This window comes from Microcebus murinus, chromosome 23 (genome assembly GCF_040939455.1).
Source record: "Microcebus murinus isolate Inina chromosome 23, M.murinus_Inina_mat1.0, whole genome shotgun sequence".
In the NCBI taxonomy this organism is placed as follows: domain Eukaryota; kingdom Metazoa; phylum Chordata; class Mammalia; order Primates; family Cheirogaleidae; genus Microcebus; species Microcebus murinus.
This window is the reverse complement of record NC_134126.1, coordinates 34,859,610-34,876,874: the sequence shown is the minus strand read 5'-3', so window position 1 is coordinate 34,876,874 and position 17,265 is coordinate 34,859,610. Positions and strand designations below refer to the sequence as shown.

Below are 17,265 nucleotides of genomic sequence, written 5' to 3'. Positions count from 1 at the left end.
GTTTCCCGTTGACTCTCTATTAATCTCCTTATTCCTAAAGGATAGTGTCACTGGATATGAAATTTGGAGTTGAGAGTCCTCTTAAAGTACTTGAACAATGTGCCACTTCCTAATGTCTCCATGGAGAGGGATAAGAAACCCATTGTCTTTTGAATCCATGGTCCCTGTAGGAAATGCATATTTCTGTCTAGCTGCTTTCAAGATGTTTTTATTTTTCATTAGGTAGTTTTTTTAAATGTGTATTGGTCTGAATTTGATTGAGCTTATCCTGTTTGGAGTTTGCTCAGCCTCTAGAATATGTAAAATTATGCCTTATGCCCAATTTGGGGAATTCTCAGCCATTATTATTCGGCGTTTTTTTCCAGTCCAACACCTTCTCTCCTCTCTTTAGGGATCTTTAGTTTTTGGCTCTGTTCTAAAGATCTCTGAGGCTCTGTTCATTTTTTAAATTTTCAGGCTATGTTCAGACTGGGTAATTTATATTGTTCTGTCTTTAAGTGTGTGGATTTATCCTCCTGTCATCTCCCATTCTGTTATACTATTAAGCCTATCCAGTGAGGTTTTAAAAAAATTCTGGTATGCTTTTCAGTATTTTAATTCCTCTTAGGATTTTAAAAGTGTTGTCAATTTCAGTATCTATGTCATTTCCATATTGTCTTTTATTGCTTGTCTTTCTTTTTTTGAGATTTCCCTGTCCATAATATGATGAGTGATTTTGATTAAGTTATTCTTGATATTGTGCATATTAGATTTTGAGAGTCTAGATTGTATTTAAATCTTTTGTTTAACCGGTTCCATTACTACCATGATAGGTGCAAGTCCAGGTTTCTCACTTGGCCTCTGCTGACCCCACAGGCAAAGGGGGAAATGTCTAGTCACTTCATCATGTGGGTGGGAGGGTAGTTCCTAATCTGACCTGTGTCTGACAGGGGATGTGAAGGGTGGGCATTGGTTTCTCATGACGTTTTCCTGTGGGAGGCAAGATATTGTTAAAAAATAGAAACAGAAAACGAAAGACTTGATCTTGCCTAGTAGCTTCTTTTCTGAATATTTGGCTAAAGACAATAGAGATGACACACTGTTTTGTCATTCCTTGATTCCAGGGAAGTCTCTCACCAGATGGAATTCTCTACATCCTTCAGAATTCTCTAATGTGCGTTTTGTTTTGTTTTTTACGTTATTGTCAGGAGTTTGAGCTGTACTTAGCAGAAGGATAAGTTTCTCATTTTGTACATATCAGGGAGCCAACCACTCTCTTTTACCTTCTATAAATTTGTATTCTTTGCATTTTTTCAGGGAGTTGATGTTTCTTCTGTAATCAAAATGAAAACTAAGAGAAAAAAATGACTAAAGACCCAATCTCCTCTACAGCATGTTGTGTATAAAAACAAGAGATATTCTCTATCTTAACTGTCTGTTCAGCATTTTTTTACTTAAAAAGACATTTTGTACCCCCATAATATGCTGAAATAAAAAAGAAAAAAAGGCATTTCTTAAGCCTGGGATACTGCAAAGCGGACATGTAGCAGTTTATTTAAAATTTGTCCCTCTAATTATTTCTTTCAGCAGAAATCACAAAGGTGTTGATGTTACATAAAGTGCTATATTTCTATTTTCCTTATTTTAAACTATAATTTGAATTGCTCTCTCAATGTATCAAATGATGTTTTTTAGATTCTCAAGGAAAATGTAAGACCCCTCCAGCTATTGACAATGGAGACATTACTTCATTCCCATTGCAAGTCTATGCTCGAGGCTCCTCAGTTGAGTATCAATGCCAGAACTTGTATGTACTTCAGGGAAACAAGCAAATAACATGTAGAAATGGACAGTGGTCAGAACCACCAAAATGCTTAAGTAAGTACTTTAATATTCCATGGATCCTGGAAAAGTCAGTGTGTCATATTTTGTTATTGATAATAGAAATTTCAATTTCAGTTATTGATAATAGAAATTTCAGGGATAATAGAAATTTCAGGATAATATCAATTTCTATTGATAATAGAAATTTCAGGGACTAATATACAACCTTATGCTAAATTCTTGCCTATCAAATATTCATATGTGACAAAGTATAGTTTAGGAAATAGTTTTTTAATTTTTATATTTTATTTTAAAACTTTTTGTTTACAAATAAATATTATATATATTCATGGTGTAGGATGTGATGATTTGATATATTTAAAATGCAATTAGACCACAATAAAAGTAATTAACACATTCACATCACCTATAGTTACTATTGTGTATGTGTGGATGCCTATGTATGTGTTTTAAGGACTCTTAAAATCTGCTCTCTTACCGAATTTCCAGTAAAAATACCAGTATTATTAGCTATAGATATCATCGTCTACATTAGTTTGTACCATTTGATCTAATCTTAGTCAAACAAAAACAGCAATGATGGGGTCCAAAATGCAATTCTTTTGATATAATTATGAATCTTTGATAGTAATATCCAACTATCACACATTAAACATAGTACCTAGTTTACATGTTGTTTACTATTTTAACTTTTATATGATGCTTTTACAGAGCTGGTTTGGTAAGGGTTTTGAGAAAGAATTACCGAACCATTATACAACACTAGTAAAAATTTTGTGTTCATTTTTTTCTACTTTCAGAAGCGTGTGTAATATCAGAAGGAATCATGGAAAAATATAACATAACGTTAAGGTGGAAGCACCAACAGAAGCTTTATGCCCAAACAGGTGAAAGTGTTGAATTCAGGTGTAAACAGAGATACCACCTGGCAGCAACATCTCCACCCTTTCGAACGAAGTGTCAGGATGGGAAACTGGAGTATCCCAGCTGTGAAAAAGACCCGCGTGGTTCTTCCTGGGGTTAATAAAATGCACACCTTTATTAAGAATTTTAGTTATTAATCCAGTTCTCATTTTTATATTTCAAGTATTGCTAAACTCATTTTTATTCATAAATAAGACTTTTTGTCAAGGTGTGACAATGTAATTATAATCTGAGACTAGTGCCTCACTTCTTAAAAGCGTCATATTAAAACTTGGCAAACCAAAGTGCTATGGATCTAATTTATAAAATATCTATGGTAAGAAATTAGATGCAATTACATCACAGTCCATTTTTATCTATCACTCTCCTAAATAGCTCAGCGCTTTCTATATAGCTCCTGATGCTCTCTGCTTCACAGTAAATGAGAAAGACATCGTTGTCTCTGTCTTTGAAATTGTATCACTTCACACACATGTGAAAATCACCCTAAGTCATACCTTAAGTTAGTGATAAGATGTAAGTCATTACTCCTTATTATTAATTAATAAATTCACAAAAATGAAATGTATAAGCTTTCAGAAGATGTCAATCTAGCACAGTTAATAAAGCAAACTAATCATAAAGAGGAACTTAAGTTTAATTGGATATGTAACTATTACAACATTGACATACAAAGTAATGAAAACCCTCTGTCAGTTATTATAAACACACCCATATGAACTTGTATGCAGACACTTGAATTAATGTTTATAGAAAAAAGTTGGTAGGAAATCCAACAAAACAGGTAAAATTCCATATTGATGCTTAGAGACAATAGGGTTAAGAGTTGCTGTTTAACTCCTTTACACATATCAGTATCCTCTGATTTTTCTAAATTTAACAAATATCACTCTTGAACCACAAGAATCATTTACTTTAAATATGTCTAAAAAGCAAAGCAATACAAATTGAGAGAAAGAAGGACCTCATTGGTCATGATCTTAAGGTCAAATAACATGTTAACAATTTTTGGCTAGAAGAGTTTTGGAAATTGCAATAATGAGATCCTGAAATGTATTTTTACATTCATTCATTTTAAAGAGTATTAGTTAAAATAATTTTGGGCTGGAAACATTTTTAATTTCTAAAGGAAGTGAAACTTTTATGTGAATATAAGATATTAATAATAAGATAAAAGTATTTTACTGTGATAATTGATTATGTCATTGCAGCATCAAGTAGCTTATATACCAAGGCTGTTCCAGTGTTAGTGATCCTGACTTAGATAAATTGGTTGAGTTGCAGAAAGTCAGGTTTCACAAATGTAAAGGAAGTCTGTAATAATAAGGAAGTTATCTTTGTAGGTAATATTAACACTTATGCATATACTTATAGGGCATTTGGGCCACTATAACAAATTGTCATAGACTGGGTGGCTTATGAGAGACAGAACTTTATTTTTTAGAGTTGTAGAGGCTGGCATGTCCAAGATTAAGATGCCAGCTGATTTGATATCTGGTTAGGGCTTGCTCTCTGTTTCAGAGATGGTGCCTTCTTGCTATGTGGGAAGGGCAAGGAAGTTTCACAAAGTTTTTGTTTTGTTTTGTTTTTAACTAAGGGCACCAATGCAATCCATGAGGGTGAAATCCTGATGAGCTAAGCACCTGAAAAGGCCTCACTTTCTACAGAATACAACCACCATGGTGATTAGGATGCACCATATGAAATTTAGAGGGACATTAACATTCAGACCATAGCATAGCATAAGCTTAAAAAAAGATATTCCATGCAACTGAAAACTAAAAGAAAACAGGGAGTGGCTATACTCGCATCAGGCAAAACAGAATTTAAGTCAAAACTTGTTAGAAGAAACAAGGCCACAATATTGTGATAGAGGGGTTACTTCATCAAGAGGCTATAAAAATTTTAAATAGATATATATGCACCCAACATGGGAGCAAATAAAATATATAAAGCAAATATTAAGAGATTTGAAGGGATAAATAGACAGCAAAACTGTAAGAGAAGGGATTTCAGCACCCCACTTTCAACAACGGATATATCATGTAGACAAAAATCAATGAGCAAACATTGGACTTGAACTATATGTTAGACCAAATGGACCTAACAGTCATTTAGAGAATAGTCCATCCAACAGCAGTAGAATATACATTCTTCTTAGGCATACATGGAACATTCACAGAACAAATCTTAAACCTTTGAAAAAGATTGAAATCATATCAAGTATCTTTTGCAAATACAGTGGTTTTAAACTAGTAATCAATAACAGGAGAAATTTTGGAAAATAAAAGGACATAGAAATTAAAAACAGGCTCCTGAACAACCAATGAGAAGATGAAAATTTTCAAAGTGAAATTTAAAAATAGAGGGAAAAAAAGGAAAAACAAAGTACTAAACTTATGGGGTGCAGCAAAAGCATTCTAAGAGATATTTATATTGGCCGGGTGCGGTGGCTCACGCCTGTAATCCTAGCACTCTGGGAGGCCGAGGCGGGCAGATAGCTCAAAGTCAGGAGTTCGAAACCAGCCTGAACAAGAGCGAGACCCCATCTCTACTATAAATAGAAATAAATTAATTGGCCAACTAATATATATATAGAAAAAATTAGCCGGGCATGGTGGCGCATGCCTGTAGTCCCAGCTACTCGGGAGGCTGAGGCAGGAGGATTGCTTGAGCCCAGGAGTTTGAGGTTGCTGTGAGCTAGGCTGATACCACGGCACTCACTCTAGCCTGGGCAACCAAGTAAAACTGTCTCAAAAAAAAAAAAAAGAGAGATTTATAGATATGAATACCCACATGAAGAAAAAATAAAGATATAAAATAAACCACCTAACTTTATATTTCAAGAAATTAGAAAATGAAAATCAAACAACCCAAAGATAACTAAAGGAAGGAAATAATAAGAATCAGAGCAAAAATAAATGAAATAGAGACTGGAGAAATGATAATGAGGATCAATGAAACTAAGAGCTGGCTTTTGAAAATATAAACAAAATTGACAAAACTTTAGCTAGAATAAAAAAAAGAAATAGGGAGGGCTCAAATAAATATAATTAGAAACAAAAGAGGACACATTACAACTGATAGTACAAAAATATAAAGGATCATAAGAAACCACTATAAAAAATTATATGCCAAAAAATTAGAAAACCTAGAAGAGTCATATAAATTCTTAGAGACATACAATGTACCAAGACTGAAATATGAACAAATAGAAAATTAGTCCAGACTAATAATGAATAAGGAGAATAAATAATTAATTAAAAGGATCCCATCAAAGAAAACCCATGACCTGATGGCTTCTCTGCTGAATTCTACCAAACATTTAGAGAATGAACACCAATTCTTGTCTAGTTCTTCAGGGAAAATTGAAGAGATAACACTTCTAATTTTATTTTATAAGGCCAAAGTCATCCTGACACCAAAGCCATATAAGGACACTACAAAAAACATTGCAGACCAGTATTCCTAATGAATATATTAATAAATGCAAAAAAAAATCAATATTCTAACAAAAAATACAGTCCCACTTTAAAAAGGATCATTAACCATAATCAAGTCTAATTTATCTCTCAGTAGCAAGGATGGTACACATATACTAATGAAAATGTTATTTACCAAATTAACAGAACGAAGAACAAAAATCTTATGATCATTTCAATAGATACGGGAAAAGCATATGAGAAAAATAAATATCCATTTATGATAAAAATTCTCAAGAAATTGGGTATTGAAAGAATTACCTCAGGAAAATAAAGACCATCTATCACAAGCCCAAAGCTAACATTATACTGAATACTGAAAAGGTGAAAGGTTTTCCTTTAAGATCAGAACAAGACAAGGAAGCCCACTCTCACCACTTCTTTTGAACATAGTACTGGAAATTCTGGCCAGTCCAATTCAGGAAAAACAAATAAAAGGCATGTACATTCAAAATGAAGAAGTAAAATTTTCTCTGTTTTCAGATGACATGATCATATTACGTACATAGAAAACCAGCATCTCTGGTGGTCTAGTGGTCAGGATTCAGCACTGGCTCTCTCTCTTCTATAGAAAACACAAGGACTCCTTAAAAAAATTGTTAGAACTAATAAACAATTCAGTAAAGTTGCAGGGTACAATATCAACATACAAAATTCAGTTTTGTTTCTGTACACTAAAAACAACCTATCTAAAAAAGAAATTAAGAAAACAACTCCAGGCCATGCTCGGTGGCTCACGTCTGTAATCCTAGCACTCTGGGAGGCTGAGGTGAGTGGATCGTTTGAGCCCAGGAGTTCCAGACGAGCCTAGCAAGAGCGAGACCCTGTCTCTACTAAAAATAGAAAAAAATTAGCTGGATAACTAAAAATATATAGAAAAAAATTAGCCGGGCATGATGGCACATGCCTGTAGTCCCAGCTACATGGGAGACTGAGGCAGGAGGATTGCTTGAGCCCAGGAGTTTGAGGTTGCTGTGAGCTAGGCTGATGACACAGTATTCTAGTCCAGGCAACACAGTGAGACTCTGTCAAGGAAAGAAGGAAGGAAGGAAGGAAGGATGGAAGGAAGGAAGGAAGGAAGGAAGGAAGGAAGGAAGGAAGGAAGGAAGGAAGGAAGGAAGGAAGGAAGGAAGGAAGGAAGGTCCATTTCCTATAGCATCAAAAAGATTAAAATACTTAGGTATAAATTAAACCAAGGAGGTGAGAGCTCTGTACCTTGAAAAGTATGAAACATTGATGAAATTGAAGAAAACACACATAATTGAAATATATTCGATGTTCATGGATCAGAAGAATTAACATAAAAAATGTCCATAATGCACAAAACTTCAGATTTCATGTAATCTTTATTAAAATTCTTATGGCATTTTTCACAGAAATAGAAAAATACCGACATAAAATCACTGTGGAACTACAAAAGGCCCCAAATAGCTAAAGTAATCTTGAGAAAAAAATAAGCTGGCAACATACTCTCTGATGTCAAATTATATTACAAATCTATAATAACCAAAACAGTATGGACCTGGCCCACACACAAAAAAACACATACTCCAAAAGCTCTGAAATAAACCCACGCATGTACAATCAGCTATCCTTTGACATGGGCACAAAGTATACACAGGGAGGAGAAAATAGATTCATCAATAAATAGTGTTGGGAAACCTTAATATCCACATGCAAAAGAATGAAATTGAATTCTAATTTTATAGCATACACAAAAATAAACTCAAAATGAATTAAATCCTTAAATGAAAGACCTGAAATTATAAAATTCCTGCAAGAATATACATGGGGAAAAGTCCATGATCTTGATCTTGGCAATAATTTTATTTTTAGATATGCACCAAAAGCACAAGCAACAACACTGAAATAAAAGTATTGTACACAGCAAAGGAAACTATCAACCAAATGAAAAGGCAAACCATAGAATGAAATGATATATTTAATAAAGTGTGTCAAAAATAAAATAAAGTTAAAAATTTAAAAGTTTATTGACATACAATAAGAGAAAGTAATGATCACCATCAAGGTGACTTGATGTTTTAGGAAAACAAAGCTGGTTAAGCTGATTTTGCTTATAAGTGATTGGTTTAATTTTATTAAGTCATGATGACAAGGACATGTATATTTTTTTGTTTATGATTAGAACAGTGTTTGAGGAAATCAAGATAACTTGAGTTTTGCTTACATGTTTGTGGGCACTGGACTTGGAGTATATTGAAACTATGGCTTCCATGTTCATTTTTATTAAGCAATGGTTAATATCAATATATAAAAAACTCATACAACTCAGTAGCAAAATAACAAATAACCTGACTAAAGAATAGACAAAACGCCTGAGATATTTTTTCAGAGAAGGCTTACAAATGGCCAACGGTTATATGAAAAGGTGCTCAATATAGATGCATAAAATCACAAAGAAATATGACCTCACACCTGTTTGGATGGCTGTCCTCAAAAGGCCAAAAGATAACAGTGATGATGAGGTTGTATAAGGGAACCCTTATACAAGCTGGTAGAAATGTAAACTGGTTTAGCCATTATGGAGAACAGCATGCTGGTTCCTCAAGATTAACAATAGAACTACCATTAGGATTCAGCCATCCTACTCTGAGCATATAGGCAAAGGAAATAGATAAATCTGTCAAAGAAATATCTTTATCCCCATGTTCATTACAGCCTTATTCATAATTGCTATGATATGGAAACAATGTAAATGTCTATCAACAGATGAATGGATAAAGAAAATGTGGTGTGTATATACCATGAAATACTATTCAGCCTTACAAGAGAAGGAAATCCTGCCATTTGTGATAACATAGATAAGCTTGGAGGAATTTTTAAGCTAAATGAGGTATTTAAAAAAATTTTTTTTAAATAAATGTTTCTTTTTTGTTTTCTAATTTTGTATTTTTCCTTTGTTTCTGGATGCTGCTGTAAAAATGAGGTATTTTGATGGGGATTGCATTGAATCTGTAAATCACTTTGGGTAGTATGGACATTTTAACTATTGATTCTGCTGATCCATGAGTATGGGTTTTTTTTTATTTGTTTATATCCTCTGGAATTTCCTTCCTCAGTGATTGATAGTTCTCTTTGTACAGATCTTTCATCTCCTTGGTTAAATACATTTGTAGGTATGTTATTTTCTTTGTAGCTATTGTGAAATGTATTGAGTCTTTGATATGAATCTCAGCTTGACTGTTGTTGGTGTATGGGAATGTTACTTATTTGTATACATTGATTTTGTAGCCTGAGACTTTGCTGAATTTATTTATCAATTCCAGGAGTTTCTTGGCAGAATCTTCAGCGTTTTCTAGATATAAGTTCATATCATCAGCAAAGAGCAGTAGTTTGACGTTCTCTTTCCCCATTTGAATATCCTTAATTTCATTCTCTTACCTGACTGCTCTGGCTAGAACCTCCAGCACTATGTTGAATAGAAATGGCAACAGTGGGCATCCTTGTGTTGTTCCAGTTCTGAGTGGGAATGCTTTCAACTTTTCTCCATTCAGTATGGTTTTGGCTTTGGATTTGTTATATGTGGCTTTTATACTTTTGAGCATGTTCTATCTATGCCTATTTTGTTAAGAGTTTTTATCATAAAAGGGTGCTGAACTTTAGATGCTTTTTTAATAGATGCTTTTTCTGCATCTATTGCAATGATCATAAGATCTCTGTTTTTGCTTCTGTTTATGTGGTGCATCACATTTATGGATTTACATATGTTGAATCAACCTTACATTGCTGGGATGAAGCCCACGTGGTCATGATGGTTTATTTATTTACTTCTTTTTGATGTGCTGCTGAATTAGGTCTCCTAGAATTTTATTGAGGATTTTTGCATCTATATTCATAAGGGATATTGGTCTATAGTTTTCTTTTTTTATTGTGTCATTTCCTGGCTTTGGTATCAAGGTGATACTGACTTCACAGAATAAATTGAGAAAGATTCCTTCCTTCTTGATATCATGAAATGATTTTTGCAGGTCTGATGAAATTCAGCTGTGAAACCATCTGGTCTGGGACTTTTTCTGTTGGAAGTTTTTTTTATTGCGACTTTGATTTCATTGCTTGTTTTGAGTCTGTTCAGGAATTTTATTTCTTCTTGATTGGGCACTGTGAGGTTGAGTATTTCCAGGAATTTGTCCATTTCATCAATGCTTTCAAGTTTATGTGCATAGAGATGTTTATAGTATTCACAGATGGCATTTTGTATTGCTGTGGCATCAATTTACAGATTCAATAAAATCCTCATCAAAATACTAATATGTTTAACCATGGAATTACATTTTTCTCCTACTAGACAATTTCTAATGATATATTCACATTGCCTCAAGACTTTTTCATAAAGACAGTTTCAAATAATTAACCTAGGTAAGATATTCTGTGTTGTATTCCTATTCATAAAATTTATAAAGTATTTATGGTAAGAAATTAGATAATCTAACTTATGAGTCTACTTCTATCTATCCCTCTCAGAATGATCTCAAGGCCTCCTAACATAACTTCAGAGGCTTTCTGAGACTCGCTATATAAAAGATATTAAAGAAAATATTATAAGCCTCAATCTTATGAGATCCAGAGATCTTATGATCATTGCAATGGATGCAGAAAAAGCATCTATTAAAAAAGCATCTAAAGTTCAGCACCCTTTTATGATAAAAATTCTTAACAAAATAGGCATAGATAGAACATACTCAAATGAATACCCCTTGATGCACATGTAAAAAGAGACTAAATCATCCCTTATGCTTGAACCAGGATGTCAATCTTTCTTATCAGTCCCTAAGATTAGCCTACTCATTAATAGGTAAATGTATCAGCAATGATGAAATGTAAGCCTTCTACAATTTTTATAACACCTTTAGAAATTTGAACAAATCCTAGAGAGTAACTAAGATTGTCATTAAGAAACCTTACAACAGGGCCGGGCGCTGTGGCTCACGCCTGTAATCCTAGCTCTTGGGAGGCCGAGGCGGGCGGATTGCTCAAAGTCAGGAGTTCAAAACCAGCCTGAGCAAGAGCGAGACCCCGTCTCTACTATAAATAGAAAGAAATTAATTGGCCAACTGATATATATATATAAAAAAATTAGCCGGGCATGGTGGCGCATGCCTGTAGTCCCAGCTACTCGGGAGGCTGAGGCAGGAGGATCGCTTGAGCCCAGGAGTTTGAGGTTGCTGTGAGCTAGGCTGACGCCACGGCACTCACTCTAGCCTGGACAACAAAGTGAGACTCTGTCTCAAAAAAAAAAAAAAAAAAAAAAAAAAGAAACCTTACAACAATAAACTTAGAAACTGAGATTAATGACATTATCCTATTAAGCATAAATATACTTAAAATGTATTAAGTATATACCTAGTTTTAAATAATATTTATAGAAAAACATTGGCCAGTTGTATAAATAATGTTTAGAATGAATCTATTTAGGTTTGGAGAGAATATTTTTAAGTTCTTCAAAATGTTTGCATTTTACATTTTTTCTATTCTTTACATTCATTACATTTTAATTAGAAGTATATACTTTTAATATAATGAGGATAAAAAGGAAGGCAATGAAAGTTGAGAAAAACCTCTAATAATGATCTTGGGACCTAATAGTTTCTTGATTTTTTTCAATGTTCAATAGTTATTGTAAAATACTGAGCAAAATTATTTTCAGATTAAATAATTTTTATAGATCTATCCTTAACTTTGTTGATTCTTTCATCTACCAGGTGAAATCTGTCAAGTGTCCCTATGGTGAATTCTTTACTTCAGTTATTGTACTTTTCTTTTCTTTTTTTTTTTTAAAGACAGAGTCTCACTCTGTTGCCAGGGCTAGAGTTCTGTGGCGTCAGCCTACCTCACAGCAACCTCAAACTCCTCAGCTCAAAGGATCCTCCTGCCTCAGCCTCCCAAGCAGGTGGGACTATAGGCATGTACCACCACACCTGGCTAATCTTTTCTATTTTCAGTAGAGCTGGGGTCTCACTTTTGCTCAGGCTGGCCTCAAACTTCTGACCTCAAACAATCCTCCTGCTTCGGCCTCCCGGAGTGCTAGGATTACAGGCGTGAGCCACTGCACCCCACCCAGTTATTGTAGTTTTCAACTCCAGAATTTCCAATCAGTTTCAGTTGATAATTTCTTTTATTGGTATTCTCTATTGGATGAGTCATTGGCATAATACATTCTTCATTTATTTTTTAATGACAGAATTATATGTATTTATCATGTACAATATGATATTTGAAAATATATATACATTGTGGAAATGCTAAATCTAGCTAATTAACACATGTATTCTCTCACAAAGTTGTCATTTTTTTAGATGTGATTTCCTTCAGTTCTCTCTACATATTTACAACAACCGCTTTGACATCTTCATCAGCTTGTTACAAAATCTGGGCCCCTCAAAGAGTCTTTCTATTGCCTGGTTTTTGTTTTTGTTTTTTCCTCTGTGTGGAGGCACCATTCTTGTTTGCATGTCTTATGTTTTTTTGTTGTTGCACTATGATATGTGTTGAATATAAAATGCTGGGAATTTTAGATTATACATTATAACAATTCTGATTTATGAATCCTTCCCAAGTAAGGGCTTGTTGCTGGTGCTAGGTTTTGTTTGTTTGTTTGTGTAGTGACTTGTCTAGACTAATTCTGTGGAGTTTGTTTACCTCAAAGTGGATGGATTTTGATGTCACTGCTCGGTTTTTATTTCTTGGTGTTTTTTGTTTTGTTTTGTTTTGTTTTTTTAGTGTAGGTTTATAGAGGTCACCCTCAGTCAGTGCACCTTAGTAAACAACCAACATTTGGTCAGAAGTTGTGTTTTAACTCATTGAATCAATGGCCTTTCCACTTTTAGCCTTTGGATCTGTGTGTGATTTGGGAACTGCTTTCAAATTTCAGGGAATTCATATGTCTGCCCCACATTTAGCAAGAGACTGCAGGTTTTCAGGGCCTTCTCTCATTTCTCTGATTGGACACAAACATGTACATGTCCACTGACTTCTAGACCACCATAATTCAACATCCATTTCTGAATGTCCCAAACTCAGAGACTGGGTGACCACAACAAGGAAATTCAACAGCTATTATCTTGCTCAGATAAATATCAGCTGATGAATTCAAAGCATTACTATGAAAACATTGATAAGACACTATTTAGTTATTTCATGCAACCCATGAACTTTGATGTTTACCAAAAGGTCATTGCTGAGCTAGCTTCCCGGTAGCGCTCTGAAATTCAAAGTCAGGCTCCTGACTATGGATGAAGGCAGGATTTAAAGCAACACCATCAATACTGGAGGATGTTTAGTTATACACAGTTGGGATTCTCCAGTATGTTGCTCTTAATCAATGTCATTCTACTCTTGTGGGTATCCATTGTTCAGGGACAAGGTAAGTTGAAAACAGATGTGAATATTTCAGTCTCTTTCTCAAATGTGTTCATTAGTTGTGTGTGTGTGTGTGTGTGTATTTTAAAAAGAATAAATAGATAAGTGCATTTTGAATGAGGGATCATAATATTTATTTGTGAAAATATTTTCTAATATGCAACTAAGGGGATATTAGAATAAAATTAATTTTCTCTCTTCTCTAAATTCCAAAGTGTGAAGAGCCACCAAGTAGAGAATTAAAAGAGGAATTAAATGATGAAAAATCTGATATAATAAAGCTAACAAGGGAAAGAATTGGTGTCATTCTGCATAAACTCTGCAATGTCACTGACTAGAAAAAAACATCCTAGAAATATTTGGCCACCTTCAAAATGTCTACAGAATTGTATTTTCATAAAAAAGTTTTAATACAATTAAAATAAGGGAATTCTCATATCAATCTAATTATTAACAAAGGGAAGTATCTTTTTTTTAAGTTTTTTTTTTTCTTTTTTTTTTGAGACTGAGTCATACTTTGTTGCCCAGGCTACAGTGAGTGCCATGGCGTCAGCCTAGCTCACAGCAACCTCAAACTCCTGGGCTCAAGCAATCCTACTGCCTCAGCCTCCCGACTAGCTGGGACTACAGGCATGTGCCACCATGCCCAGCTAATTTTTTCTATATATTTTTAGTTGGTCAATTAATTTCTTTGTATTTTTAGTAGAGACCTGGTCTCGCTCAGGCTGGTTTCGAACTCCTGACTTCGAGCAATCTGCCCGCCTCAGCCTCCTAGAGTGCTAGGATTACAGGCGTGAGCCAGCATGTCCGGCCGGAAGTATCTTTTAATAAAACAAGGGCACAAGGATATTTTTTTGTTTTTGCATGTAAGCCAATAAAATGTCAATAAAATGCTTTTTCTGAGCTTGTCAAAATATTTTGAAAATGAAAAGAAATCATATATCACTTTTTATTAACACTGTAAACTATTTCTTGCAATATTTAAAAAACTGTCCCACCTCATTCATGTTGAAATAAAAGCCACCATATGGAAAAAATTGCAAACAAAACCTCTAACAAGGTCTAGCTTACTGATTAAACTATGTATATAAATGAAGTTTCAATCACTGTACTTTACTCTGTGATTTCTCAAAAGTATTTATTTTACTGTTTTGTTGCTTGGTAGTTTTCCCATATGTTTGAAGTTCTATCTGGACACTTTCTCTTCAGACCTGACATAAGAGAAAAATATGCATAATTGAACAAAATACTTATACACGCAATAACATGGATGCAACTCAAAATAATCACGCTAAGTGCAAGAAGCCAGATGTAAAAGATTCTGTGTTGTGTGGTTCCATGATATGAAATGTCCTAAAGAGGCAAATCTGCAGAGACAGAAAGTAGATTTAGTGGTTGCTGGAGGCTGGAGGTGGGAAGGGGGTGAACTGCAAGTGGGCGGGAAGCTCTCCATGCAATGATGGAAATAATCTCAGCCTGGGTTGTGATTATAGTTCCATAACTTGGTAAACCTACTAAAAACCAGCGATTTCTACACTTAAAATGGGTGAATTTTGTTGCATGTAAATTTTACATCCATTAACTTGTTAAAAACCAAAATAAATCAATGTTGTACATCATAAATATATACAATTTTTGTCAATTTTTTAAAATGTAAAAAAAATTTTAAATGCTTTCCTTTTAGTATTTACCCTTACAAAAATTGCAAAACAATCCTAGCTCTCTGGGAGGCCGAGGCGGGCGGATTGCTCGAGGTCAGGAGTTCGAAACCAGCCTGAGCAAGAGCGAGACCCCGTCTCTACTATAAATAGAAAGAAATTAATTGGCCAACTAATATATATACAAAAAATTAGCCGGGCATGGTGGCGAATGCCTGTAGTCCCAGCTACTTGGGAGGCTGAGGCAGGAGGATTGCTTGAGCCCAGGAGTTTGAGGTTGCTGTGAGCTAGGCTGATGCCACGGCACTCACTCTAGCCTGGGCAACAAAGCGAGACTCTGTCTCAAAAAAAAAAAAAAAAAAAAAAAAAAAATTGCAAAACATTATTTCTGTGGCCTTGAAACTCATTTAATTGTTTTTTACTTTTTAAACTTTTTTATTAAAAGCTAAGACACAAACGCACACATTAGTCTAGGCCTACACAAGGTCAGGATCATCCATATCACTGTCCTTCACCTCCACATCTTTTCCCACTGGAAGGTCTTCAGAGGCGACGACATGCATAGAGCTGTCACCTCCCATGACAACCATGCCTTCTTCTGTGATACTTCTTGAAGACCTAAGGCTATTTTACAGTTCAGTTTTCTTTTTATAAGTAGAAGAGGTACAAGCTAAAGTAATGATAAAAAGTATTGTGTAGTAAATACATAAACCAGAAACATAGCCATTTGTTGTCATTATCAAGTAATATGTACTGTGTATAATTGTATGTGCTGTACTTTTGTGCAACTGGCAGCACAGCAGAGATGTTACCCAGCATTATTTTATACTTTTGGAGTGAGTGGTTCTGCAAAGGAGGTCTGCAAAAAGCAGTTAACATTCATAGCCAGCACCATTGCTGACGTGCACAGTGAATATTTGCTGAGTGTTGTAGAATGACTTCTGAAGATTGGGTAGAGTATAACTGGAGAATGGAAGCAAAGTTATTCTCGATAGCAAAACTATGTAGTTACAAATACATGGAAATAAAGTACTATAATTTTGGGGGGAGGCAAAGGATATCTGAAAAAGAATTATGGTAGGTAATACTGTCAGGATACAAGTGAGTCTTTTCCCCAATATTTTCTTCAAAAGTATCTAATGTCAATTTTTAAAAAGTGTAAATAAACTTCAAGTTTCACAAGCTTAAATACCACAGGAATTAATAATTATAAATTTTGTGCAACATCAAACATTACTTCTAGGTAGGTGAAAACAAGGAAATACCCTGAATAGTGAGCTGAATTTCTCCAAGTTTTTTTTTAAATAAGGAAAAAAAATAAATCTATTTCTTAAACAGCAATACTATATTGAGGAAATAGCTTGAACTAAAAAATGAACTTAACTGTTGTCCTCAGAAATGGAATACAATACCAGGCGTGAACTCTCATGTGAACTGCAGACTCTGGCTGACAATGATGTCATAGTGGAGGGCGTTGTGCTTGTGTGTTGGGGGAGGGGTAGTGGTATGTAGGGACTTTCTGTACCTTCTGCTCAGTTTTGCCGTGAATCTAACTGTTCTAAAAAAATATCTAATACATATATAGGCAAAAACACAAAAACCAGATTAGAAAGCTATAAAAAGTTCACACATTGCCTAAATTGTTTAAATATATCTTGAACCATAGAGTGTATGAATGTTTGTGTTAAGTGTCTATATACATATGTATCATAGTTCCTTAGCAACCACAAAGGATTGGTACTGGGACCCTCCTCATCCCCTGCAGATACCAAATTCTGAGGATGCTCAGGTGACTTATATAGAATGTCATAGTAGTTGTATATAAATTCTCCCATATAACCTAAGTTATCTCTAGATTATTCGTTACACCTAACATAATGTAAATGCCGTGTAAGTAGTTGTTATACTGCATTTTATTTCTGTTCTTTTTATTGTTTTATTGACATTTTTATTACCAGTAAATGTTTTTTTCCTTTTTTCCAGTATTATTGATCCGTGTT

The 17,265-nt window shown here is 34.4% G+C and overlaps 1 protein-coding gene across 4 annotated transcripts in view; it reads left to right on the top strand.

Annotated features, from left to right (window-relative positions):
- Window positions 1-17,265, top strand: part of LOC105859529 (complement factor H-related protein 1) — a 143,063-nt gene that overhangs the window by 64,694 nt on the left and 61,104 nt on the right. Inside the window, exons 21-23 of one of the 4 annotated variants that reach the window (XM_075996991.1) lie at window positions 1,104-1,153; window positions 1,675-1,857; window positions 2,625-2,763. In XM_075996991.1, the coding sequence (XP_075853106.1) occupies window positions 1,104-1,153; window positions 1,675-1,815 (191 nt within the window). In that variant the 3' untranslated portion in view covers window positions 1,816-1,857; window positions 2,625-2,763. Of the gene's footprint in view, window positions 1-1,103; window positions 1,154-1,674; window positions 1,858-2,624; window positions 3,033-13,474; window positions 13,612-17,265 lie in introns of those variants that run through there. The other 3 variants (XM_020284326.2, XM_075996992.1, XM_012743359.3) reach the window with 3 other exon arrangements.